Source organism: Chelonia mydas, chromosome 15, assembly GCF_015237465.2.
Source record: "Chelonia mydas isolate rCheMyd1 chromosome 15, rCheMyd1.pri.v2, whole genome shotgun sequence".
Classification (NCBI taxonomy): domain Eukaryota; kingdom Metazoa; phylum Chordata; order Testudines; family Cheloniidae; genus Chelonia; species Chelonia mydas.
This window is the reverse complement of record NC_057856.1, coordinates 19,844,439-19,869,448: the sequence shown is the minus strand read 5'-3', so window position 1 is coordinate 19,869,448 and position 25,010 is coordinate 19,844,439. Positions and strand designations below refer to the sequence as shown.

The 25,010-nt window shown below is 47.1% G+C and overlaps 1 protein-coding gene across 4 annotated transcripts in view; it reads left to right on the top strand.

Moving 5' to 3' along the window:
• The window catches only part of ULK1 (unc-51 like autophagy activating kinase 1), a 126,018-nt gene that overhangs the window by 80,244 nt on the left and 20,764 nt on the right, over positions 1-25,010 (top strand). For 2 of the 4 annotated variants that reach the window (XM_043530038.1, XM_043530037.1), the window contains 6 exons: positions 4,208-4,258; positions 11,178-11,266; positions 13,384-13,543; positions 14,825-14,885; positions 16,294-16,383; positions 21,130-21,255. In XM_043530038.1, coding sequence (XP_043385973.1) covers positions 4,208-4,258; positions 11,178-11,266; positions 13,384-13,543; positions 14,825-14,885; positions 16,294-16,383; positions 21,130-21,255 — 577 coding nt within the window. Of the gene's footprint in view, positions 1-4,207; positions 4,259-11,177; positions 11,267-13,380; positions 13,544-14,824; positions 14,886-16,293; positions 16,384-21,129; positions 21,256-25,010 lie in introns of all 4 variants that reach the window. The other 2 variants (XM_043530036.1, XM_037879270.2) reach the window with 1 other exon arrangement.

Genomic DNA, 25,010 nt, shown 5'->3' with positions numbered 1-25,010 from the left:
CCACCTCACGTCCGGTTCCTCTCCTGTGTCCGTTGCTACTCGCACACCATACACAATATGTATGATAGGTGATCCATTGTACATTCTCCCCTCCACCCGGGAAGCCAGCACAAGAAACCTCAACCTGTTTATCAGTTCCTTCCCTTGCCAGTAGGGTTTTCACAGAACCATCCATGTTCCCTTCCCAGGGCTCATATGGCCCTTCCAGCCCTCACCCTCAGAGGGTCGCCTGGCGCTTCTTACTCCCTGCAGATATCTCACCCAGGCTTTGTGCCTGGCTGGCTTGGAGAGCCTGCATCTAGGTCCTTCATCACAGGTGCCACTTCCAGCCAATCCTACTCCTGTGACCTGTGATGTTTACTCTGGTCAGGGCTCCACGCAGGGCTCCTCGATCCCATGTTTCAGGGGAAAACAAGGCACAGGTACCCAAAGTTCCTGAAAGGAGCCAGCTCCCCTTGTGACAGTTCTGTTTGATCTGTTTCCACCCACAGCACAGCCGGCAGCTAAACCCTTTTCGACGGGGTAGAAGACAGAAGACAACGACCATACCTCAGAAAGTTTTGGGCATTATAGAATGCATTCATACGCAGGGGAGCAAATAATAAAGAAAATTAAAAGCTATGTTTTCATTGTCACAATGCCAGTAGCCAAATAGATCCATTTCATCTACCAGCCTCTTAGTCCTGGCCCTGTGCAGGCCTCTTTAAGTGGCTTCCCTGAAACTAATCTCCTGGAATAGAAGCCATGTTTCATCTTTGTGCTAAATATTAATGTAGTGTGGCGCAAAGTGAATGGCTACATATGCCTTTACCTACCTAGCAGCAGTTGCCCTCAGAATGAAGTGGAACAGGGGAGTGGTTTGAGCATTGGCCTGCTAAATCCAGGGTTGTGAGTTCAATCCTTGAGGGGGCCATTTAGGGATTTGGGGCAAAAATTGGGGATTGGTCCTGCTTTGAGCAGGGGAGGGGATTGGACTAGATGACCTCCTGAGGTCCCTTCCAACCCTGATATTCTACGATTCTATGCGTGGCTAGCCACGTGGGTGTGGCTGCGTGTCTGAAATGTTGTTGCTCTTTGTCTAGGCTTCAGATAAAAGTGCTTGATTTTAGAATTGGCTGTCTGCGTTTCCCTGATGCTGTCAGTCCTGGTTAATGCAAATTGGTTTGCTCTCTCGGTTGTTCTTTCGGAGTGGAGCGATCAGTGAAACCTTTTCTTGAATCCCCTAATATCTAGATAAAATGTGTGCATGGATTAACCAGGACTGAACGTAATTACACCACCCTGGTTATAGAAGTTTGGATGTGGAGCAGGACGCATGGATTAGAGGAAATGTGCATTTTCAAAGGAGTGCTAGCCAATTCAACAGATAGACAGACAGGCCAGAGCCTGTTCAATGGTTGCGTATAGGTCTTCTGTTGAGAGTGGTATTCACCTAGTGCTGTGGGTTTCAACCTTTTCCAGTGACCTCATGTTACAAAAGAAAATAATTGGGGGGTCCCCTTCCCATCTAGTGATGAGCTGAATGTCCATGGCCGCCTGCCCCCGGACTGGTTCATGATCCGCTGGGGTAGTGACCTTAGATTGCATTGGGAATAACAGTCATGACACTTGCAGCAGATTCTACTGGTTTATGGCTGCTGCCTGGTTCCTATTACTGTGTGTGTTGGGGCTGGGGGGGACGTTCCTTAAGTGACACTCGTATACGATTCACCCCTTTCTGGGGTGGAGTCACCTGTATTCTGTCCATAAGCTTCAGCCAAGCCACTCCTTTATCAGCTGCTTTGCTGTGATTATAATTCACACATCTTGATGCTACTGGCCATGCCAGAGTGCTGCCAATCAGTCAGGAGAGAGCCAGGCCATGATTTATTGAGAACCGTGTATGCCTCAGCACCCCGGTCTGATTCTTTCTTCCTCTCCTCGCGGGGCTAAGTCTTCCCTCCCGCAGAGAGCGTTTGAGCTCCCTCCCTACTTGTGACGAAACTACCCAACCGTCTTCTCTTTCCAGGCTCTCCTTTCCAGTGCCAAGCCTTGGACTGTTCTGTGGGTCTGGAGGCTGTTTTCTATTGGACACACACAGGCTGAATGGGTCTATTGGCCCCTCCCTTTGCCTCTCCAATTTTGGTATTTAAAAAAAAAAATCCCTGTTGCTTTCACAGCAAGTGGATACAAAAGTATATATTTTATAAGGGGAGGACTTACATCTTCTAGTGCTCAGAGAATTAGAAAATTATATATATATATATATATATATAATAAATGGGTGACCAGATGTCCTGATTTGATAGGGACAGTCCCAATATTTGGGGATTTTTCTTATATAGGTGCCTATTATCCCCCACACTTTATCCCGATTTTTCATATTTGCTATCTGGTCACCATATATATATATATATTCTGTGTATGGCCAGGATTAAGTAGTGAGGAGCTCTTCTGTGAGGACTCAGGTATATTGTTTCCCCTTTCTCCCTGGAGCTCTCAGTGCGGATCAGTTTGCTGACCCTGGTTTCTGTTAATCCCCCTTGAGGTGCGTGGATGGCCTTGTGAGCATATAGCCCCCCTGCGCTACGGCAGGTTCATGTAACAGCATTATGTGATGTTCTGAATGTCATTTAATTGGCAAGGAGAACAGCAGCCGGGAGGCTCAGAACCTGGTCTCCATGGTTTGGTGCCTCTCTTAATTCCACGATCATTTAAAGGAAAACCACACGAGTCCCAAGTTTGTACGTTTCCTGTTGTTGATTTGGCAGCTGTTTACATTGCACTTAACATGTATAAAATCGTGGATGTTGCAACAGGAAATCCTCACTGGGAAAACAAGCTGAACCCCCTGGGTTAGCCAGACGATCATTCGTGGGCCGTGACTCACGCTGCTGAACCCTGAAAGATGATAGTTGTTGACTAATGCAGGAGGGTGACAGTGTGGGGGCAGAAGGTGAGAGATGGGGTGAGTCTCGGAGGGAGGGTTGGGAGTGCGGAAAGTCTCTGCAGTGAGCTAGAACAGGAGCACTGTGGGCGGTAAGAAGGGGTTCTACGGCCATCAGTCAAGAGAGTGGCTGCCTGCAGCTGGCATTTCGGAAAGCCCAGGGCTCTCTGCTTGTGACCTGAGTGCTGGATGGACAGCCTTGGAAAAGGAAGTTCCTGCCTATCACGGCAGGACTGGTTAGACTTTCCAGGCAGTGGGGCCCCCGAGACTGCAGGTTTGACTGCAAGTCATGGAGGCTCCAGCTCCCTTATGGACTGGTTATAATTTAGTGTGATAAGTATATAGGCTCCTCTGCTGTGTAGTGCAGAGGAGAAAAAGCTCTGAGTTGATTTGTTGCTCCTTAATGATACCCCGATTACCCAGAGATCTCAAGTTATCGCCCTCTTAATTGTTGGGCCACGTTAGGTTTTCTCCTTCTCTTGTGTAACAGAAACCTCCTTCACTTATCCCCTAAATCCTATCCACACCCACCCCAGGTTTCGACATGTTCCCTATTCTTCTCCATGGCTTCTTGCAATGGGAGTGATTCCCCATCCCTGGCTGGCATGGCATAGGAGTTCAGTGCTGGTGGGAAGACCATCTTGAACCTAACATTTGTCAAGCCTCCATCATTCTGGTACCCAGAAAAACCTCTCCTTCCATTTCTAATGCAGTTAATAGACTCTGAACATGTGCTAGAGTGCATGCCAGGGTTGAAGCTTGCAGTGGAATTTGTCTTACTCTTTACTGTCATGTGCAGACAGGAGAAAGAGCGACTAGAACAGGCTGACTGTCTACTCCTTCTCCAGTGCCATGCAGAAAGAGTTGCTCTGTGGTGACCTCTTGAGCCCCCATAGGAATCAGGATAATTCTCCTTTTATCGTGTTTTGGCAAGGGGCATTTTCTCCCCCTTATCATCTGCAATCTCCCTTACTTCCTTCACAAAAGCATCCAATCCAGACATGTCTAATTGTGCCTTCACCCCTCTGATTCTCCAGCAATGTGCACGCTCTTGTGACTTCCCAGGACACAACAGGCTTCCTTGAACTGGCCCTCCGTCCAGTCCTCAGCCTGTCTCCTTAGAACAATGCTAAGTATAACTGCAGTGTATGGATAGTCTAACTGGGACAAGCAGACTGTAGATCACAGAATGGAAAAATACCAAATAACTTTCCCAGCTTTGTAAACTGTTTGGACACATAGCATTTTACTTACACTGAACCGTTATTCCTCTATTTTCAGATGAGTTTTTCCATCACCCTTTCCTGGATGCAAGTGCCTCTATGAAAAAATGTAAGTGTTAATATTTTTCTTAACTTTAACAAGCCATGATTTACCTTCCCCTAACCACTAAGCCCCAAAAGAGAGAGCTGTCTCCAAGTCCTTTTGGTTATTTGAGCATTGACTTGGGCTTTACCACTGGGTTGAGTTCAAGATCTCTGGATTTTGCAGCTGAAATTTATTTGAATCTGCTGAATTATCTTCAAAAGCTGGATTTCCTTGGTCTGTTTAAGGACCTAAAGTGGAGTAAATCTAGTGTGTGGGTGGGTGGGGCTGGCTGGCTGGCTTTCTTCTTGGAAATGACTGACCTTACAGTCTTATAGGTACTTGTGGGTAAACAGCATTATGCTGCTTATATCTCCCTCTCACCTGCGTGTATAAGACAATTAATAACAGTGGATGGTGGCCAGGTTGTAAACTAATAGTCTAATTGTGAAAATGCCGCAAGCCATGTATCCATTACCCATTTGTTGGGTTGCACTGAATAGCAGGTACTGGAGAGCAGTGCAGTCTTTTGGACCAAATCCAGGTTTTAACTCCAGGTTCTTCCAAGTTCTCTTGCTTTAGAGGGGTTTATTTTGGATACTTGTGACTGAAGCCAGTTGAAAAATTGAAAAATGTTTTCCACTGGCAATTCCTCCCCCTCTTTTTTTTTTTTTTTTTTTTTATCAAAATTTTTTGTATCTGTTGCAATTTTCCAACCAGCTTTACTCATCTCCTTTTAAATTAAAAGTGGAACTCAGTGGCCAACCCAGAATCACTATCACGGTACTGGGTAATTTTCCCCCCGACCAAGATGGCCCCCCCTTATAAGAGCTCTATCGAGAGTGCACGACCATTGCTTTTACAAAAGGACTCTCATTAGACCTCTTCTTAAGCTTCCGTTTAAATATTGGAGCCAAGATTTTCAGCAGTGGCTGGCGATTTTCGGAGGCCAACCTTGAACTATCTCGAAAGGGCCTCATTTTCAGAGGGTGAGTGCGCGGCACTTTCTGAACATCAGGCCCCTTTAATGGGTCTCAAAGTGGATGCCGAAAAAGCGAGGCGTTGCTTGTCGCTCTTGACAGTCTTGCTGTAGGAACACATGGCTCCGAGGCAGGAGTTCTGGTTTATCCCTGATACGCATTGTAAACACTCCCCCACCTTAACTGTGTGCTTAGGTGACCATACCACGGGCAGGAAAAGATTCTTCTGGTTTAGGGCCACTTACAAGCCAGCCCGGCCCCTACCGCCAGCTGCACCATCGCCATGTGGGGTGAGCCCTGCAAAGCAGGGCTGTCCTGCAGGTGGGAAAGGACTCTGCTTGCTTAAGGAAACTCCCAAGCCAGCCTGGCCCCCAGCACCAGCCACGCCGCCACTGTGGGGGATAAGCCCTTCAAAGCCTGACCGCCCTGCAGACAAGGAAGGACTCTGCCTGCCTCGGGAAGCTCCAAAGCCAGCTCGCCCCTCATCTCTCGCCACACCACCACTCTGGGGGATGAGACCCTCAGTCTCTGACCTACCTGCAGGCAGGCAACGATTCTCGCAACCCTGGCTTGCTCACCCACCAGCCCAGCTCTCATGTCCAGCTGCACTGTCACCATGGAGGGCCAGCCCTGTACCGCAGGGAACCCCACGCAAGCAGGAAAGGATTCTCCTGACTTGCCCTCCATTTCCAGCGTCACCCACACCCTCAGAGTGTGGAAAGCAAGCGCACCGCCATGGCCAGGGGAGGGTTCTCCTGGCTCGGCCTTCACCTCCAACTGCAGCTAGGCTACCGGTGCGGGGCACTGGCCCTGTACAACGGCCACCCCTGCGGGCAGGTAAGGACCTTCCTTATCTGAAGCTGCCCGCCAGCCTTCCTGGTCCCCACCACTAGACATATGTGTAAAGCCTGGGACAGGGAAAGACTGATATTGCTTTAAACAAGGAGAGGGAAGAAGTTCCTGTCGTTGACCTCAGAGGTCTTGGACTGTGGTCTTTTGTGGGGAGGCCTGTTGTTTGGGTCAAAGGCTCTTGCGGCCTGCCCTGGTCTGTACTCTGACAGTTGGCTGTAGTGGATGCACCCAATGGATGGAGGCCTTCAGGAGACTGAAAGAGTTCCTGGGGAGTGTGGCTTGGACTGCTAAGAGCTGAGATGACGGGGGTTAACTTGGGTCCTTTTGATCCCTGCATAGGGGAGATAAGGCAGGAAGAGCCAACTTGAGAGAGGTAAGCCAGGGGCATGGGGTATAATATCGCTGTCACTTGAAGTCTCGTCTGAGGCATGCAGGACATCATCTGACAGGGGTCTCCCTTGTGATTGATGCAGTTTAATGCGAGGTCCATGCCTAGCAGTTACACTTTGACTTGCGCAGGGATGAAGCCCCCTGACTTCGGACGCAGAACATGGACCTGGCTGGGTGCTGCTATAGGCCTCCTGTTAGTCCATCTAGCCATTCCACTTGACATGGGAGTAGGGAGGATGGCGGAGGTGGTGAGGTCTGGGTAGCTGCATCTGACCTTAGACGGAGAGTGTGTCACTCCCAGAATGGATTCATTTGTGAGAATCCCCATGCCAGGATCATAATGGGAATAATTTTAGAGATTGCCTCATTGCTTCTCTGATATCCTCGTCACACTGGAACTGATAAGAAAACTGCCACTGACTTCAACAGAAGCAGGACTGGGTCTCTAGCATTTCTGTCTAAGAGATTAGGACACCTGTAGCCCATAACCTGCTCTGGCTTCCAGTTTATTTCCAAGTAACAATTATTATTAAATATTTGTATTTGAGGAATCAGGTAGAGGCATCAACTAAGCTCAAGGCCTTATTGTGGGAGGCGCAGCACTTAAAGACATACACTTCAAGACAGTCCCTGCGCTAAAGGGCTCACAGATTACACAGTGAAGACAGACAGAGGGTGGGAGAGGAAACAGGCCTGTGTAGGCGAGGTGATTTGCTCCAGGCCACATGGCAGTCTGCAGCAGAGCTAGGAATGCAACCCAGGCCTCCTGAAGCCATCTAATGGCCTGTTCTGAGGTGTATTTCCCTCCCACATCCATCCTCCTCCATGGTGAGACAAGGACCTCAAGTCTGTTGGCCTTCAGGGCATGCTGCAAGAGCGATCTGCTTGCCACTGGCTTTAGCCTGAGTGGTGGGTTTGGGGCCTTGGGTTTTGTTAACTTGTGTTGTCTGTCTTTGTTATTTATTTAACTTGTGGGTTTTGTACCTGCGATGAGAGATGTATCTTAGAAGTGTAAAAATATCAATAAAATCCTAAAATACACCCTTCTGGTAAGAATGTCATTTGTCTGTAGATAGATGCTGTAGGGCCTTGGATAGGCGCGTGATATTGGTTACAGTGCATTATGGGAACCGAGCACGAGGAAGCATAATTAAGGCTGTTGTGACCAGTAAATACAATTGCATAAAATGGGGTGTATACTGATCACCATATTTGGGGTTGGGAAGGAATTTTCCCCCAGGTCAGATTAGCAGAGACTCTGGAGGTTTTTTGCCTTCTTCTGCAGCATGGGACATGGGTCGCTTGCAGATTTAAACTAACATAAATGGTGAATTCTCTGTAACTTGAAGTCTTTAAACCATGATTTCAGGACTTCAGTAACTTGGTTAGAGGTTAAGGGTCTAATCAGGAGTGGGGTGGGTGAGGTTCTGTGGCCTGCAATGTGATAAAGGTCAAACTAGATGATCATGATGGTCCTTTATGACCTTAAAGTCTATGAGTCTATATTGTCCTCTCTTTTCCCCCCTATTTATGACTAATGTATCACTTGATGTCTCTTTGAACCTGGCTTGCAAGAGAGATGCCAGGTAGCATGAGCAAATATTATGCATTAATGTGATACATAATACTGGTGAGATGGTTCAGTGTCTGGAACAATATGTTCAGTTTGGTGCGCTTGACCTATAGCTCTGATGCCAACTTTCTGATCTTACTGTGCATACTCACAAAGCAAAGACCAGCAAAATCATATGTAAATCTAACTGCCTGCACACGGTACAATAGCTACATTTCAAATATGGTATTTTCTGAAACTCAAAGGTTTAAAGGGGAATTTTTACTTAATTCATCTTTTGCTTCTGTACCTTGCAACCTCCAAAATACTGCCTCATCAGGAATTGATGCTGAGGCTTCAGAGGTTAAACATCAACAAAACAAGAGAGCTACAGAGGTTTACCAGATTCTATCCAGCTGGTTTATATGACAAGTGGATGCCAGATGGAGACTTTTTACACCACGTTTCAGCCCCAAATGACTTTTCAAGACAAAAGCCCCTGGCAAAATAAAGTTTCTGCTGGAAATCATGGCACCCTGTTGGTTGCAACTGCTTTTGCGTAGGCCTCAGTCCTGCACTAAGAATTGTTCAGGGCTGCGCCTACTTGCTTCTCAGAGCAAAACTGCCCCTTTGGGCAGTGCTCTGTTTTGGATTCTGTTGGCATGAGACTACTGATGTTGCTACCAGCTGGATGATAACTCCATTGTTGGGACAAGCTGGAGAAGATAATTAGGAGTGCTAATGCCTTTGTTACCATGATGTCTGGCAATTTTAGGATTTGGGGTGAGGAACATAATTCATGTTACTGTCTCTCTGTCCAGTTTCCAGGTGAAAACATCATGTTCCAAAAAGTTTATTCCTTTAAAATTTTAAACTGAAAGTGAATGCCTTGCGGGCAGAAAACAGGACTGAGTGCATTTCTTTCAAGCGGTTGTGTATTGCTGTCATTACCTGATTGTGCCTTTTTTGGGTAAAGGGGGAATCAAACATATAATTACAGTGGAATCTGACTAATTCACAGAGACTGAAAGCCCCTGCTGTAAATGACCAGATCTTGTGAGTTCTGATCGTGCAATGAAGTCAATGGGGGCCCAGGGAAGAAATAATAAAATAACAATCAAGGAGGCTGCATCCAAAGATGCATTTAGTTCATTTACTTTAGCAGCTGTCATTTAGTTTGAATTCAGCTACATAGTGGAAAAGTCTTTCTTCCTGCCCTTAGATTTATGGAACACTTTTCCAGTGCAAATAGACAAAAATAGAAGGAAAAGCTCCAAATTCAGCCGAGTTCCCAAATAGTAAAAATGATCGTCCAAGGGAAAAATAAACATTAAAGCAGATACGGCAGTCAGTGTACAGTACATGGTGCAGTTTATTTTGTAAAAACAATAAAATCTTGGTAGTGGGAGACCTCACTACAGTACTTGTCTGTGAGGCCTCTGCTAAGAGTTGAGGAGAGTTCCTAGTTTCTTTGTGCAGATTTGGCAGCTGCAGTTGTTTGTACTTCCTGTCACAGTTTGCAGGCTAAAACTGGGGAGATTCTTTCAGGCTTCTTGTTTTCCAAGACATTGAGAAGGCGGTTGGGACTGACCTGCAAGCTGTCTACATGTAGGAATCCCAGTGATTTCAAAGAAGTGCTGCATGGAATTGGGCTCTCCACCTACATGTGAGTTCACCCAGACTTTCTGGTTTGTTCCTCAAGCATAGGGCGCGAGAGCCAGCCATGCTATTAGATATGGGAGCTGAAAATGCATTCTGGGTATTTGATATTTAACTGAGCACCCTGAGCCTCTGATCTTCCTTCCAGAATTCCCATTTTGGGGATACTTTTCTTTCTCGGCAGGGCAGCGTGTTATAACAACATGACCTACTGAGGTTGCAGTCAAACCCACCCTCGGTATAGGCATGGGAGTTACAGAAAAGGAAGTTTTCCTCCCACAGAGATGTCCTTGTCTATGGGCTTAACCCTTAGAACCCTGAGGATGAATAGACGACATCCTTGGGGTTCCAATACAAGGGATGGGAGACCCATCTCTCTCCTCTTCTCTGGCCCTTGTCAATGATTCTGCTTTCTTTGTAGTATCCTCCCTTTATCTCTGGCTACTGAGGAAGCCCTCCTACCTTCTCTTGGGACACCTCCTTCAGCACTTGCTCCCTGACTCTGATCCTCACTCCCAGCCTGTGATCATAGAGCCACTTCTTACTGGTATAAGCTGGGGCAGGGGAAGTGTAAGGCAAGGTCCACAGGCAGGCCAGAATAAAAGGAGACCTGTATAATGGGAACAATTTTAATTTCTGCCCTGTCAAGAGCCCAAAGGATCCCAGCTCTTCTTGCCAGTAGACCATCTCTTCCCCTACCACCCATGCACACACACCATCACTGAACATTGCCCTAAGGGTTAAAGAAATGAAGGTATCTCCATGTAGTTACTGGCTGTTAAAATAAACATAAGCCTTTCATTGTAATATTTTAACATTGTTCACCATGAAGCAGTTTTACATGGAGAAGAAAGCTTTCCTCTTCATAATTACCCTATCGGGATAGTCAATTATTTTTTATCAAGGTCCAGATTTCTTAGTCAAGGTATAGTCAAGTTCCAGACTCCAGAGAAAATAATTTTAAAAAACCATAACAGTAATGATAAGTAAATAAAAAGATTTTGGGGTCCATTCAAAAGTGTCTGGTGGTACAGATTTGACCCACGGTCTGCCTGTTGACTACCCCTGCTCTATACCATGTACATGGAGTAAGTATGCCCAATCCTGTGGGTTAATAAAACTAAGGCAAGGCTGTAATTTTCGGACAATGCAGGTGGGAGAGAAGAGAAGTGAAATGACTATCTTCTGGATCCACGTAAACCATTAAAATACCAAAACATCTCCCAGGTTACTGGGAATGGTCTGCCTTAGAGCTGACCAGTAAGCACATTCATAGCTAAGGTGGCCATGTGTCCTGCAGGAGTACCATAATAAAGATAACGGATGTCAAATGGCCGTGTGGGGGAGGCAAGTTTTTTCTCATTTAAACTGGATCAAATGTTGGTTTTCCCTCCGTTAAATGACACCAACTGGTATATGAGAGAAACCTGATGGGAAAGAAGACTAGAAAAGCCTTTTTAATCATTGCATTGTTGGCTGATCAGAACGTTTAACGATTTCTTTCTGTTCCCAGCTGCTTCTGTGCCAATGCCTTCTTATCCAAGCTCAGGCTCTGGTAGTTCCTCCAGCAGCTCTTCCACTTCCCACCTGGCCTCACCTCCCGTAAGTACAACCCGCAGATGTCTGGGGGGGTTTAACATTCCTGATGGTGCCTTGGCTGCTGTCCCTTTCTGCTTCGCCGTCTCGTTGGATCATTTGAAATAGGTCCTTTGCTGTCACTGCCTGAAGTTGCTGAAGATTGTAATACCTTAGTAATTCAGTCTGTGCCTGTTGCAAGCTCCTATGTAGTATGACGTGGGTTGGGGTCCTGAAGTGACTTTCTGTCTCCACAAGGAGTGCTTCAGTTTGTCTTCATCTATTATGCAAAGAGCCTGCAGTGAGCGAGGCTTGCATTAATGACACCAGCTGGTGTCAGTAGAGCTGTAAGACTCCTAAGAACCAGAACAAGTCATTAATTCAGCATCTAGCGCTGGCTGCCAGCTCTCTGCCCTCGAGCCAAGTTTGACAGCACAATCCACCTTCTTTTGCAAGGTGAACCTGCCCAGACGCACGTTCGCCAAAGCCGTCTGCTCAGGCCCAGACCTGCCACAGTCTGGTAGGCTTAGGAGAGTGGATCTGAACGGACGTCTGTCCCCCCTCATTACTTAACCACTAAAACTTTCCTCTGAAGGGCTGAATGTTAACCTGCCAGCAAAGTGACATCCCCCCAGCTCACCGAGTGGATTTCAGAGACTGTCGGTGAAAGTTGCCTTTTGAACTTCTTTGTGCAGAGGAATATTGGTGTGATGGGGGTAGGGGAAGAGGGAAATGGTTATGAATTTTCTTGTTCCTCCTTTGCAAGATTGCTTTCCTATTAGGCATTTTGTTCTTCCTAATGTCCCTAGACCAGGGGCTCTGAATTTGCAGGTTACACGCCTCAAGCGGTGTCGTGAGTAGGTGTTATGAGGTTCTGAGGGGAAGAGAGTCTGGGGATGGGTGGGGTGCGCATTCCTGGTATGGGAAAGGTTGGAACCCCTGCCCTAAGCTAACCCAGGAGCTCTGATGTTCAGGGTGATCTGGAAGAGGGGCTCTTTGCTCTCCATATCCTTTGGACTTCACCGAGTTGGGTCACTGGGGGCAAGAGTTTTGTTCATTTCTCTTCCTCCTGCAATTATCATCTCTCTTCTCTGGAGAGGAGGGGCTGGCCTAGGTCGTGAGAAGTCTAGCACTCACGTCACACTTGGTTAGAGAACATTGTGGCCGTCTCTCCTGTCCCTGAGCATCAAGAACGCCTAGCCTGCTCTCCGGCTTGAGCAGCACGAGTGGTACAAACTCCCTGTCAAGCCACTGAGTTAGCAAGAGGTTTCATATACTGACCTTGCTCTAGGGACCCAAGTGAAAGTTGCTTTAATTCAACCCCTTGGAGATCTCTCCCAGCCCCAGACAGCACTTGGTTGAGGAATGGCTAAGGCCTATATAGCAGACATGGTCGATATGCTTCCTGCCTAAGGGATGGCAGAAGGGATCCTTCTGAACCACTCACGTTTTCCCATTCCCATCCTTAAAGTGTCGATGTCACGGCACTCGTCCCTTCTGGCTGAGGGGAGGGTATAATGCAGCACTCCCTGGAGCCTGTCCTGCCACTGAAAGGACCATTTGGTATTGACTGACCACTCTGAGCTGCTCTTGATTCCCACAAGCCCTGCTCCCCAGGCTTCACTCCCCACTTATTGCATCCCAGCCCCAGTGAAATATATTTGCACAGGTCAGTGCCTCGCTGATGACCCTACGTTCTGTAAACGTACCCAAAATCCAGCTACTGCCGTGGAGTGAGTGGATAGCAGCCGCGTGCCAGCAACAAAACAAACCCACCCCTTCCTTCCCATCTCTTCCTAGTTCTCCTTGTATTCCTTTTGCGGTGAGCTGGTGGTCTATCCATCAGGAAAGTCTAAGCAAAGAGTGGTGCCTACCTCGGAGAAACTATTCTTATCTGGGGTGCATTTGATGTACCAGGGCCATGTTTTGGTGATCAAAAGAGGCACTGTTCTGACTTGGGTTTAGCTTTGAAAGATACGGTTCTTTTGCACTCAGTAAAGGAAGCATCTGTTTGTGGGGAGTTGGCAGCCCCCGTTTATCAGCAGAATTTTGGCTCTGGCTTTGCACAATTTAATTTAGAGAATCTAGCAGAATGATGCACTAGCTGTATTAAACTCCGTGTTTGTTTTCTTTGCTTCAAGCAGTCCATAGGAGAGATGCAGCAGCTGCGGGAGAAGGCTCTTGTGTCTCCTGCCCAGGATTCCCCTGGTTTTCTGCATGGGTCTAAGGACTCCGCTGAAAGCAGCAGCAAGAATTCCTCCTGTGACACTGACGACTTCGTTATGGTCCCAGCACAGTTCGCAAGTAAGGCACGCTGTTTGTAGTGTGTTTAGAGACCGTGCAGAAGTGAGGCTGTTTGTACATTGAAGACCGCTTCTGGAATGCCAAAACACTGATAGATCTGTACGTTTTGACTGTAAAGTGGGAATGTTTTGGTTCCCCAGACTGAGGAAACATCTGGCACGGTGATTGCATTGTAGTACATTCTGTAACTAAATAGCTTCAAAGAAAGGATTTGAGAATAAGGAATCTTTCAGGACATGGACCTGAATTGAGCATGAGAACTGAAAACCCCAGTGGGGAAGAAGCAATGTAGGCTTACATAGATCATAGAATCTCAGGGTTGGAAGACACCTCAGGAGGTCATCTAGTCCAACCCCCTGCTCAAAGCAGGACCAATCCCCAATTTTTGCCTCAGATCGCTAAATGGCCCCCTCAAGGTTTGAACTCTCAACCCTGGGTTTAGCAGGCCAATGCGCAAACCACTGAGCTAGGCCTCCCCCCTGTATGTAGCAGTAAGTGTGTTCATATAAACACATGTACACAAAGAAGAGGACCCCCATTCAGCAATGCACCTAGGCATGTGCTTAAGTCGGTGCCCGTTCAGCAGAGCACTGAAGAACATTCTTACAGTTAAGCATGTGCTTATGGTGCTTTGCTGAACTGGGAATGAGGCCCTCCCTTCCTCATCTCTCTTGCAAACATTTGAACTTTCCTGTAGGCTTGGAAGGGAGAATGGGCTCTGCAGTGTGTGTCGGTGCATGTAATTAGAGTGTGAGAGAAGAACTCAGCGTTGCTTTTACTCTCCCCAGTAACAGCAGTGGGAGCTGGGTACTAACGTCTGACACTGTTCACATTTCCAGCATTTTGAGCATTTGGCAGGGGTGAGCTCTTCTGTGTATCCAGCTGCCACCTCACGGGATCAGACTGGAATCTTGCCACATGGGGCATAGATGTGTTTGAGCCCTACGTGCAAAACATGCCACTGCGTTTGCAAAGCAGCTAACGGCTTGCAACAAGGGACGCGTGTCTATGCTCCGCAACACCTCTGTCAAGTCTCTGCCCCTTTCCAAAAATACCTCCTTTCAAACCAAATCCGTCAAAGCCTGAGGCCGTGGGGATCAGAATGAAACCAGCTGCTGGCTGCACTGGTTCAGCGAAACAGAGATCTTAAAGGCTGCTTAGGATCCAAGTTCCCCCTGGTCCTGGAGAAGCAGGAGATTAAAATCAGTCACTCTGAACATATAAAAGCTTTTAAGGACATGACCCAAACCTAATCCATTTCTTCACTTTCTTGACACACAGGTGATCTAACTGCTGAGGCAGCAGGAGGGAAACCCGTCCAGGACAGCCTGATGTACAGCGAGTAAGAGCATTAGCCTGTTAAGAATTAGAATGGTTAGCCTCTGGCACGGACACTGCATTAAACGCTGCTGGGCTTGAGGGGATGGAGAAGGGATTTTGCTCACTTAACTCTATATGAGGCCCTCTCTTTGCTTCAGAGATGACTCTCTCAGTGACCTAGTTGCAACTTGCTTCCTGTTTGCACCATAGAGTCTCCTTAAGGTCCTGCCTATACAGTAGCCTGGAGATGTATTGTAATGGGCCCCCCAGACATGGGCTGTATTTTTAGCATAGAGAAACCTTTACAATTTTCTTGGCCTTTGGGATGGGGAAATTTAGTGACTCGTAGAGAGAAAGCAGGGACACCGGGGAACTGCAATGCTGTCTGATTCCATTCCCAGCAGTATGCCAGCATTCACTGGAAGAGATTTGGGTTGGAACCCAGCCCAGCTTGCTGGCTAGCCGCTTTTCCATCTGCCAGGCAAAGTTCCCAAGCCCTTTTCTCCTGCCCGTATGCAGAGCCTTGCTGCAGACTTGCGGTAGGACTAGACTCCATGATGAGGTCAGTAATAGGAAGACCCCCGACCCTTCCCTTCTGTACCCCTCTGCCAGGGAGCATTTTTTTTCTAGAGAAACTGGGGAGGGAGGGAAAAGTCTTTGTCCTAAGAAAACTGTGGGTGACTTGTCCACAGTCCCTCAGCCTTGTCTTGAGGAGGGGGTGTTGTGTCCTATCCACTCTGCAGGCCTGGGAATCAGGAGACCTGTGATGGCTTCTAGACTTTGCCACTGACTCACTGCATGACCGTGAGCAAGTCCCTTTACCTCCTGATGGCTCGGTTATATCAGCTGTAAAATGGTGGGGGGTTGGTAACCGTACACCTTTGCAAAGCCTTTTGAGATCCTTGTATGAAAGGAGCTGCACAAGGGATAAAGGCTGACAATTTATTACTAGACTGATGAATAATGCAGTGGATTTGGAGCAGATGCTGCTGTTACTATCTTTCTATTATTGATTTAATCTAACCTCAGCCTACTCTCAGCCAAATTCACAGCCTTCCTGATAATTGAGTTGCTGTTTCATTGGGTTTCTTGGGACAGAGCTGAGGGACAAGGAAGAGTGGTTAAAACTAGCCTCCAATTCCTCTTTAAAAAAAAAACTCTGAGGACCTGATTCTCATTTACACTGAGGCCCTTTTAAACAGGGCAGAAGTTACATGTACACCCACATTGAGGCCCCCTGGCAAGGGCAGAGGAGAGGAGAGGGGAATGGATTGCTTCCCACAGCGTGTGCCGGGGCGCAGTTAACTTACATTCCGACACATGTGAAAAGGACACGAAGCCTTGGGTGGCAAAGCTGGGGGGAGCGGTAAGGAGCGGGGAAGTGCTGTTGCCCCCTGGGCTCTAACAGAACTCTCTCTCTCCCTTTCCAGGAGCTCTCTGGTGACTTCAGCCGGTGTGGAGAGCCAGGCAAGGACCCCATCCCCTTCGCCCCCTTACAGCACTTCTCCCAGCCCGGCAGGGTAAGAGGGAAGCTGGTGAGATTGTTCACCCCAAAAAAACAAGTTTTAGGCCTTGATCTAACTCCTGCTGAAATCGAGGCATCTTTCCACCAGTGTTAATTTGGGGGTGGGGTCAGAACCTCACGGTGAGGCTTGGCCTTGAGTCAAAGGGCAGCGGCTACAATAAAAAAAAAACTAACCAGAAAAACTCAGCAGCTTCAGGCTCAGCCCAGTCCTGGATGTGGAGCCTGAACTCCTCAAAGGCATTCCCTCCCCCCAAGAAAGGCAAGGGGAGAAGGAATCTGAGCTGGAGTTAACCCCCTGTGCTCTGGAGACCAGGGAGCGCCCTCAGGCCCCATCCAGAACTTTACTAATAATACACAGACTTGAGACTGAGCTGAGTGCAACCCATGGGTGGAGTCCCCCTCTGTGCCCAGTCCACAGAGAATACGAGTGTTACAGCTAGAGAACCTGGCTCTTTAGCTCAAGCTGTAGCCACTCTCACTTTTAGCACTGCAGAGTCCTAGTTCAATCCCCAGTGTGCCAGCCACGGTGGCGACCGTCACAGGAGCCCAAAGGCACTGCTTTGGCTGGGGCTTTTCCAGTACCACCATGTTTTTCGTAGGGCAGGTTATCCATAACGGGCTCCTCGCTTGCATCACGTGTCTGTGTAGCTTATTTGGGAGCGATTTTTGTTTATCTTTGTGGAGCAGGAAAAAAAGAACGTTGTATTTAACTAGGGGAAAGGACCTCGCTGCTCACTGCAGTGCTGGAACCCACCACAGATATAGCCGCCTTGCTGTGAAAAGGCTGCGAGATGGAGTTTGTCTTATCTTCTGAGGCCTCAACAGTACTGTGGCTGTGAGTGGCTGGCCTGGTGGGTAGGAGGCTGAATCTGTGGGAAGGTTGTCTCGCCATTTGGTCCTGCTGTCGAAGGAGGCGGTTGGGCCAGCTCAGATATTTTGAGTCTACGTAAGACCCCAAGCAGCTCTCTGCTCCACACCTGAGACGGGTCGGTCCTGCTGCCAGATAGAGCTGTTCGGTTTGTAGTGATGAACTGCAGTGGGTATTGGTATAACTGGCTCGGCTGACGGGAACAGCAGTGGTCAAGAACCTTCATCCTTTTGGTCACAGGTTCAAATCTAGCTAGGCCAATGCTGACCGGCCCATGTGAAATGAGTTTACAGTCCAGCTGGCCACACACCGAAATCCAGCTCCACCAGTGACTCTGCTTGTCTCTATTTGCTCGTAAAGATTGAATGCACATGGAGACTGATTTGATTGACTCCCACCCTTCAAGGTGGTCCATTGGCATAAGAAAGCTCTCACTGCCTCTGCTCTCAGAGTAACGGGGAGGACTTGCATGTCTTAACCTGTCGACCGGGCACCTCTTACGAGTGGGGGAATTCACCCTGAAAAAACTTAAAATGCTAAAGAAGTCCCAGCCTTGCGTTCTGAAAATGCTCCTAACCCAGAGAGAGCCCATAATTACGTGCCATTGCTTAAACCCATATAAACATAGGGAAGAAATACAGCTCAAAGCCTTGCTGACATGATCGGACTAATTGGCTGGCACGTACCACGGCTCAGAGTTTAACTGCATGAGGCTTCTCATGCCGTCACCTGCTAAGCTTTTTAACAGCTTGTTCTTTAACTGATTCGTGTCCAGCCATGGGATCAGTGTTCATTAGAGGATTCGGGCTCGCCCTAAAGAGCGGTGGGTGGAGACGCACGGAAGGTCATTGCAAATGCTGGCTCGCTCTTCACCATGCCCTCTCTCCACCAAATCAGGATGCCTGAGTCCCATTGGCATGGAAGGTGGAAAATCACTGCTAGTTACATGAGGGTCTAGCATGCCACTACCCCACTCCCACTCACTCATTCCCAGTAGCCTGTGTGGAACGGACCTCAAACCCTGCGTCTACAGAGACCCCAAAGAGAAACTATCTACCTTTCCAGGAAGGGGAAGAGACCACTGTAATGTAGGACTGGAGCCACCACTCCACCCCAACAAAATGGAGCATGTGAGGACCTCAGCCACCCTGAGGGTGCTTCTGAGCTGGTCCCAGCAAGGTGTCTTCACCGTACTCGAGCATGGGCTCTGCTGCCCTTTGACTGCGTGATGTCGCTCATGCCTTCAGCGCTTCACTGCATGCCATTGGCAGCAGGAGGCAACACTGGCTTTTCACTCTCCCTTTGGCACCACTTCTTAGCAGGCTGGAGCTCTCCCTTTGTTTGTACCTCTTGTCTTGCAGTCAGCATTTCACCTCCCTCTCCCGCCCCTCCCTGCAGCGCTGGAGGCAGCCCAAATGGGACAGATAGCAAAGGCTGTTTGAGATTGGCTGGTAGAGAAGTGTTTGCCTCCAGATGTCAGTGTGCTCTCTGGAACTACACTCCTGAATGTTAACCAGAATGTCATCTGACCAGGATTAACCCATATTAACTGCTAGGCTTTTTTTTAACCACTTCCCCATTGAAGATGTCTCATAAAATTGTGTCTATGTACTACTTTTGCTGTGTCTCAGATTGATGGGTTTAATGCCACTCTCTCCGAGCACTTTTAGTTACAACTAATTAGCTGAACTCTCTTTCCTTCTTGATCTGTTGGGCTCTGAGAATTTCTGGACCGCTGTGGTTTGAAAGACCTCCAGATATTTCCAATGTCTAATATGTACTAGGTTCAGGTTTAGTTACCAGCTATTTGTTGTCTGGATCAATTGGTAAGTTCCCTGCATGTCATCTAAATTTGACCTCCTCATTTACAGCATACATGCGGTATGGAAGGTTGGCCCGTAGTGGGACTTGATATACAGTAGCTCTTATATGAGGCCACTCTTTGACTCAGTAACTTCTCTTCTTTGAAAGATGCAGGCCTGGGTTAGAAGTTCAGTCAGTCAGGCAACCTGCAAGGTGAAGAGTCCATCCTTTATCCCTTAAAACTTCAGCTGTTGCCCCCACAGACGGCTCAACATTAGCTCCCAGCTATCTCAGCCAAATCACCGTTCAATTTATATCTTATTGCACCCGTGTATCCATCCGTATGATATGCCCTGTAAATTCCCCTTTCCAAAGTGTCGCTGTTCTGCTGACGAACGCTTCGATAGCCTGGACCTTGAATCTACATCATCATTCCTGGTTTTTCCCCACTCCTTTTGCATGCACACGCACTAGCTTGTTGTTGTGGGGCTGAGCTTATGGGACATTCCTAGCCTGATTATTCTGAGGTGCGAAGCAGCAGTAGTTCACATAGACTTGATTGGGAAGTGTGGGTGCTCAGCATCCTGAAAACCAGGCTCTGAAGTGATTATGTCTTGATCCTGTAGTTGCTGTTTCTGGAGCACTTGCGCTGACATCCCTGGGAGTTTGGAGAAAATATGAATATACAGAACAGAAGCTAGAACTGCATAGAATTAGCAAACGGTAGATGTTAAGGAGGAAAAGGGGAAAAGTGGGTCACTTCTATGTCTTCCTGTTGTGCGAGAGGGTCTTTTTCAGCCCACTGGTGCTGCTCCAGTGGTGAGTGACTTCTTCATGGGCTATGGACAATGTCCTGGAAATCTGCCAGTAAGCTACAGCATATAGGCATGGCCAAACATTGTCACCAGCAACTGCAGAGGCCTTTGCAAAAACCTGCTTTTGGTCTTTAACTTCTTTTGGCAGCTGTATAAGACAGCAGCGGTAGTCTCTTTCTTTACTTTACTTTTCTTGTTTCCTCTTCTGCTTGTGTGAAGCATTTCTGCTGTGGGTTATGTACCAGTAGAACTGTTGGCCGTGTAGCCTCTACAAGGTGAACCCAGATTTCCTAAGGGCGGTGATTTCTGTGTCCCAGATTGACCAAGAGAAGATTACAGGAACCTCCATCGCTGATAAGATCTTCCTATAGCCGTGCAACAGCTACCTATTTGGGGTTGGCTGCCGTGAGTGACACTGCCATGGCAATTAATCCTGGAATTCCCTGAAGACCTAAGGATTTGGGAAAGGATTTTAGGAAGCTACTTAGTTTAATCATACAGGGGTGCGTTTTCTTCGTTTTGTGCAGTACAGTATGCAGGCAAAGAATAATGGAGAAAACTGCCAGCTGAAGGGGATAAGTATTGGAGCCTGAACTGAGTGCCCTGTTCAGACTTAACTGGAGAGCAATCTGTAGTTTGCAGGATGAGTCTAAAACACTCAACTCCTCTTGACCTCAGTGGGAATTCTGCACACACTGTATAGCGACTTTCCTCTCCAGTAGGTCGCCCGCCCCACACTTGGTTCACTTGCAGACGTGCTCATATTCCCAGGGTTGTGTGTCTGCCTTGGAATGCTGAGACTCGTGGAGATGCCGTCTCTTTGGCGATGCTGCTGCATGAATCGCAAGTAGCTTTGGGCAACAAGTGACTCTTGGCCAGTGTCCTTTGTGAGCAACCGCGGTTTAGCCTTTGTTCAGTGATGTGCTCCTTGGCTGTGGTTCTGAGGCTGCTGGAAAGTAGGCTGGATGCAGCTTGAAATAGCTGAGGTCTAGTTTTCCTGGCGGGTGTGGTGCATCATGTTTCTAACACAATCGGTGGGCGGGAATCGCCCTGAGGAAGGAGAGGTGAGTGGTTTTTGGAGGTGTGAGGTGGCCCTTCCTTTAATGGCTCTTCTAATACAAACTCGCAACCTGAGGAGAGGAGCGAGGTGGATGCTGCCCTGCAGACAGTCGCTTAAGCAAGTTAATACATCAGATTGCGTCATTAAACACACTCTCTCCTCACAAGAGTCTTTATTTCTCTTTGAATTCCACAGCCGGCAAGGCCAGTTTTCCAGCAGCAAGTACGAGCACTCTGTCCCCATCCCGGTCCCAACGCAAATCCACAACTACCGGCGGATTGAACAGAACCTACAGTCTCCCAATCAACACGCTTTGCCACAGTAAGTGCCCAGGTGCGGGCAGGAGGTAAGGCCACCTCCTGCTCCTTGCAGGAGCCTCCAGATCTGCACTGAATACATCATAAGAAGGTTTTACAGTGTGATCCATCTCCATCCCTGTGCACAATTTCCTGTACTGCGGGCCCTCTCCCTGGCAGTAGGTGGGCAGCCCAGCATGCCGTGTGCTAACATTGTCTGTGGCATTTTGACACCAGTAATAGAATCTATTTGTGACTGAGCGCTGTAAGAGTGTGTGTGTGTGTGTGTGTGTGTGTCTGTAAGATTTTCAAAGGCACACTTAGTTACTTAGCTCCCCTCAAGTTTCAATAGGAGTTGGGCACCGTATGTCCCTTCCCCACTGTCAGATCAATCTCTCTGATGGAACATCCAAGGGAAAATGGTCTTGTGTTTGGCAAATGGCTAAAACTTAGACATTTTTGGTCAAACTACTGAAAATGATTGAAACTCATTTTTATAAAAATCTGTTCACACGCTTAGTCACACCACAAAAGGATGTGTCCTACGTGACACTTCCACGTTAATGTGATGATGCAACACAATTAGTGCATGAGCAATTCATGCCTGCGAGGTAGAGCGCACGTTGGGGAACCAATCAGGATGAACCGGATATTAGTCTTGGACCATGGGAGTGATGCTTTGCATACTGCATAGATGGATCACACCTCTGAGGAGCACTTGACTTCTGTCTGTTGAGATTGCCACACACACGCTAGTCTTACAGACTTGTCCTGTGGCTTAACCATGGCACTCCCAGTTAAAAACGAATTGAAAGGAGAGGCATACGAGAAGCATGAGACCTTAAAGAAAGCCCACGTACCAAAGGTGGAATATGTTCAGATTATTGACAAGTTGCGGCGTGTAAGCAGCAAGCAAAGAACCAAGTCTCAGCAGAAGTATGACTTCTTGCCAAGGTGAGTTTCTTTTATGTTTACATTCATTAGGGTCAGCTTTCAGCGGGGGTTTGATATTCCTGTCAGACTGGTCTGCCGAGAGGCCTCAACCCGTTTTGCAAAGGCTGATAACACCTGAGATGTGATAGGTCAGTCTGACCTAACCGGGAGTCAGCAAACAGATCATGGTGTGCCAGTGCTATTTGAACAAATTCTTACATTCTGGCTAAACGCCTTTCTGCTCTTAGATGCCCCCTATTTCCTGGAGCCGAGCTCGCTGCAGCTGTTGGGAGTTAAGCATGAGAAAAGAATTGACTGTCCCCCTTAATAATCCTTGCTGTCTGCAAAGTCAAGGATCTGGAAAATTTGCAGATATAGAGAGTGTACCTGTGATGTGGATACCAGGGACTGGAATTGCTGGTTCAGATTCACAAACTATAGCCTACCAATCGGATTAAAGTATTGTGTTAGGCTGCTTTATTTAGCATGGGTGCAATGATGAGACTAACATAATCTCTGCAATCTAAAGAAAACCCACTGTATCTTCTAAAAATTATCAGGCTCATGCAGAGCAGCATCCTTGTGTCCAGGAGCCTTGTGCTCAGTAAATTTGTTTCTTCCTCCATGCAGCAGGTGCAGTGCACATCCTCCAGGAACAGAGGGAAAACCTTATCAAGCATACTTAGAAGGACAGTGACCATAATGGCTGGTCTTCCTTATCAGTCATTTGACCAAATGTCTTAAAGTTTTAGACCCAAATTTGGCTCTCGGCTACTTGCTCACAGCTCCCACAGAAGTCAGGGAAAGTTGAATGCCAGGTATCTGGGGGGCAAAATTTGACCATTTTACCAAATGATGTAGGACCACGTGATGCCAACAGACTAAAAGTTTTATCAGTTAATGAGATAATTTGGCAGTGTGACTGGAAGGTATGTACCTAGTGGGCGGAGTTTGTGTCCAGATGTGACATGTGGTAGTGATAGCCATGTGGTAATTTGCATTTATCTGTGGCCACCTCACCTGTTCTCTGCTTGCTAATTCCATCTCTCTCACAGGAATGCTTCTAATGTTCCATGTCTCCACGCAGTTTCAAGCCGCTGTCATTTTTAAACTCTTATCTTTTTATGGTCCAAAGATGGACTAGCCCCTTTAAAGTTATGCTGAAGCAAGTTCAGGGCAGACGGCGTTCAGTCTTGAATCAATGATATTATTGAGATCTGATACCTAGTAAACCATATGGAGTACAAACGCTTTCTGGATCCCATTGAAAGGTCTAAAAATCTTTTCTCTGTGCTAGGCTTCTCTTTCATGTTTGTGTGCAATAAATAATTTTGGGGGGGGGGTGTAATCCATAATTTTATTTCAAGGCCAAGTCAGTTGGAAGATACCAGAGCTATAAATTTGGAACATCTTCACTTACAGAAAAGCTTTTTTAGAGTATTTTTATATGCAGTATGACATGCAGGAAAGTACCAGTAAATATTTTAAATATTGTTCCACTTAAGGCATTGTTCCTGTAAAGCGGGTGGCATAATGAAACATATAATGGTGTTTCTTAAAGAATGTAATGGCATTTATTTGATATGACCTCTTGGCTTCATCATTCACGAGTAAAGTGTATATTCACACCAATAGAATCTTTATGCCATCAGATTACATATGCCTGCATACCTGCACCTTAATCTTACAAAGGAGAGAAAGTATAGTGCGTATTCATGACGGTATGATGCATTGAGTAGTTCTTTCAAATCACTCACCGATCCCTTTCCAAAAAAGCCACCTGTGGCTTGCGACCACCACGTATTTTTGGAAATGATTGATTGAAAATGAATTTTTTTTTTTTTTTTGCAAGAGCTGACTGAGAGTGAAAATAGGGATTCCATGTGAGAAAAGGGTTTTTTTGGTTATTCGGGGAGTCTGAGTGCCAGGCCCAATGGCTGCAGAAGGGAATCTTGGTGAAGGAGGTTACCCTGGTAAAAAGACATTCTGTTCTTTGACGTGCGCGTGCGTGTGTGTGTAATTTATTTTTTCCTGTAAAGAAAAAATAGAGTGAGATACCAAAACCAGTATTGCTGTCTCTTTAAAGGATCAAGGTTTTGATGGATCCACTGTACTCTGTTTCCCCTTCTATTTGTTTGCAGGATCTGGGGAATGCTTTAGGAGGATAGATAAGTGTAATTTTTACTCCTTAAGGCTGAGGTTTTTCAAGGGAGCTTAAGGGAGTTAGTAGCTCGGACTCTCTCTTGAAAATCTGAGCCTAAAAAAATTCCTGTGTAGCACTCAGTCATATTGGCCACACACCACTCTGTGTTGCTTTGTACCCATTCCTGACATGACTCAAAGTCTCTGAGGCACTAACTCATTTGGCACAGCTCACCTATTGTACAATGCCACGCGTGCCTATGAAGCTATCTAATTAAAAGTCTGCTCTAACCAGCAGCCCAACATTGATAGGCAACAACTAGGATAACTAATCACTGGACGTTTTTGATGGTTATTAAAACAAACTGGTAACATGAAAGATCTGAGTCTCTGGCTTCCAAGAGGGTGCTGTAAATATGTGTGTGTTTATATATATGTGTGTGTGTGTGAGAGAGAGACTAAAAACGATGAGAACCCCCTGATTTCCCTTTTATAGCTAAGCTAATTGTATTCTTTTTTTCAGCTTACATTGTAAGCTCCTTGTTCTGTGTTTGTATGGCACATAGCACAGAGGGGCCTGGTTCTCGGTACTACTGCAATACAAATAATAAACAATTAATGAAGATTTGGCTTGGTGGAAAGTAGCTGGGTGAGCTCAAATGTCTGGTGATGTTGTTTTCCTTGCCCCTCTTTAGTGGCATCTTG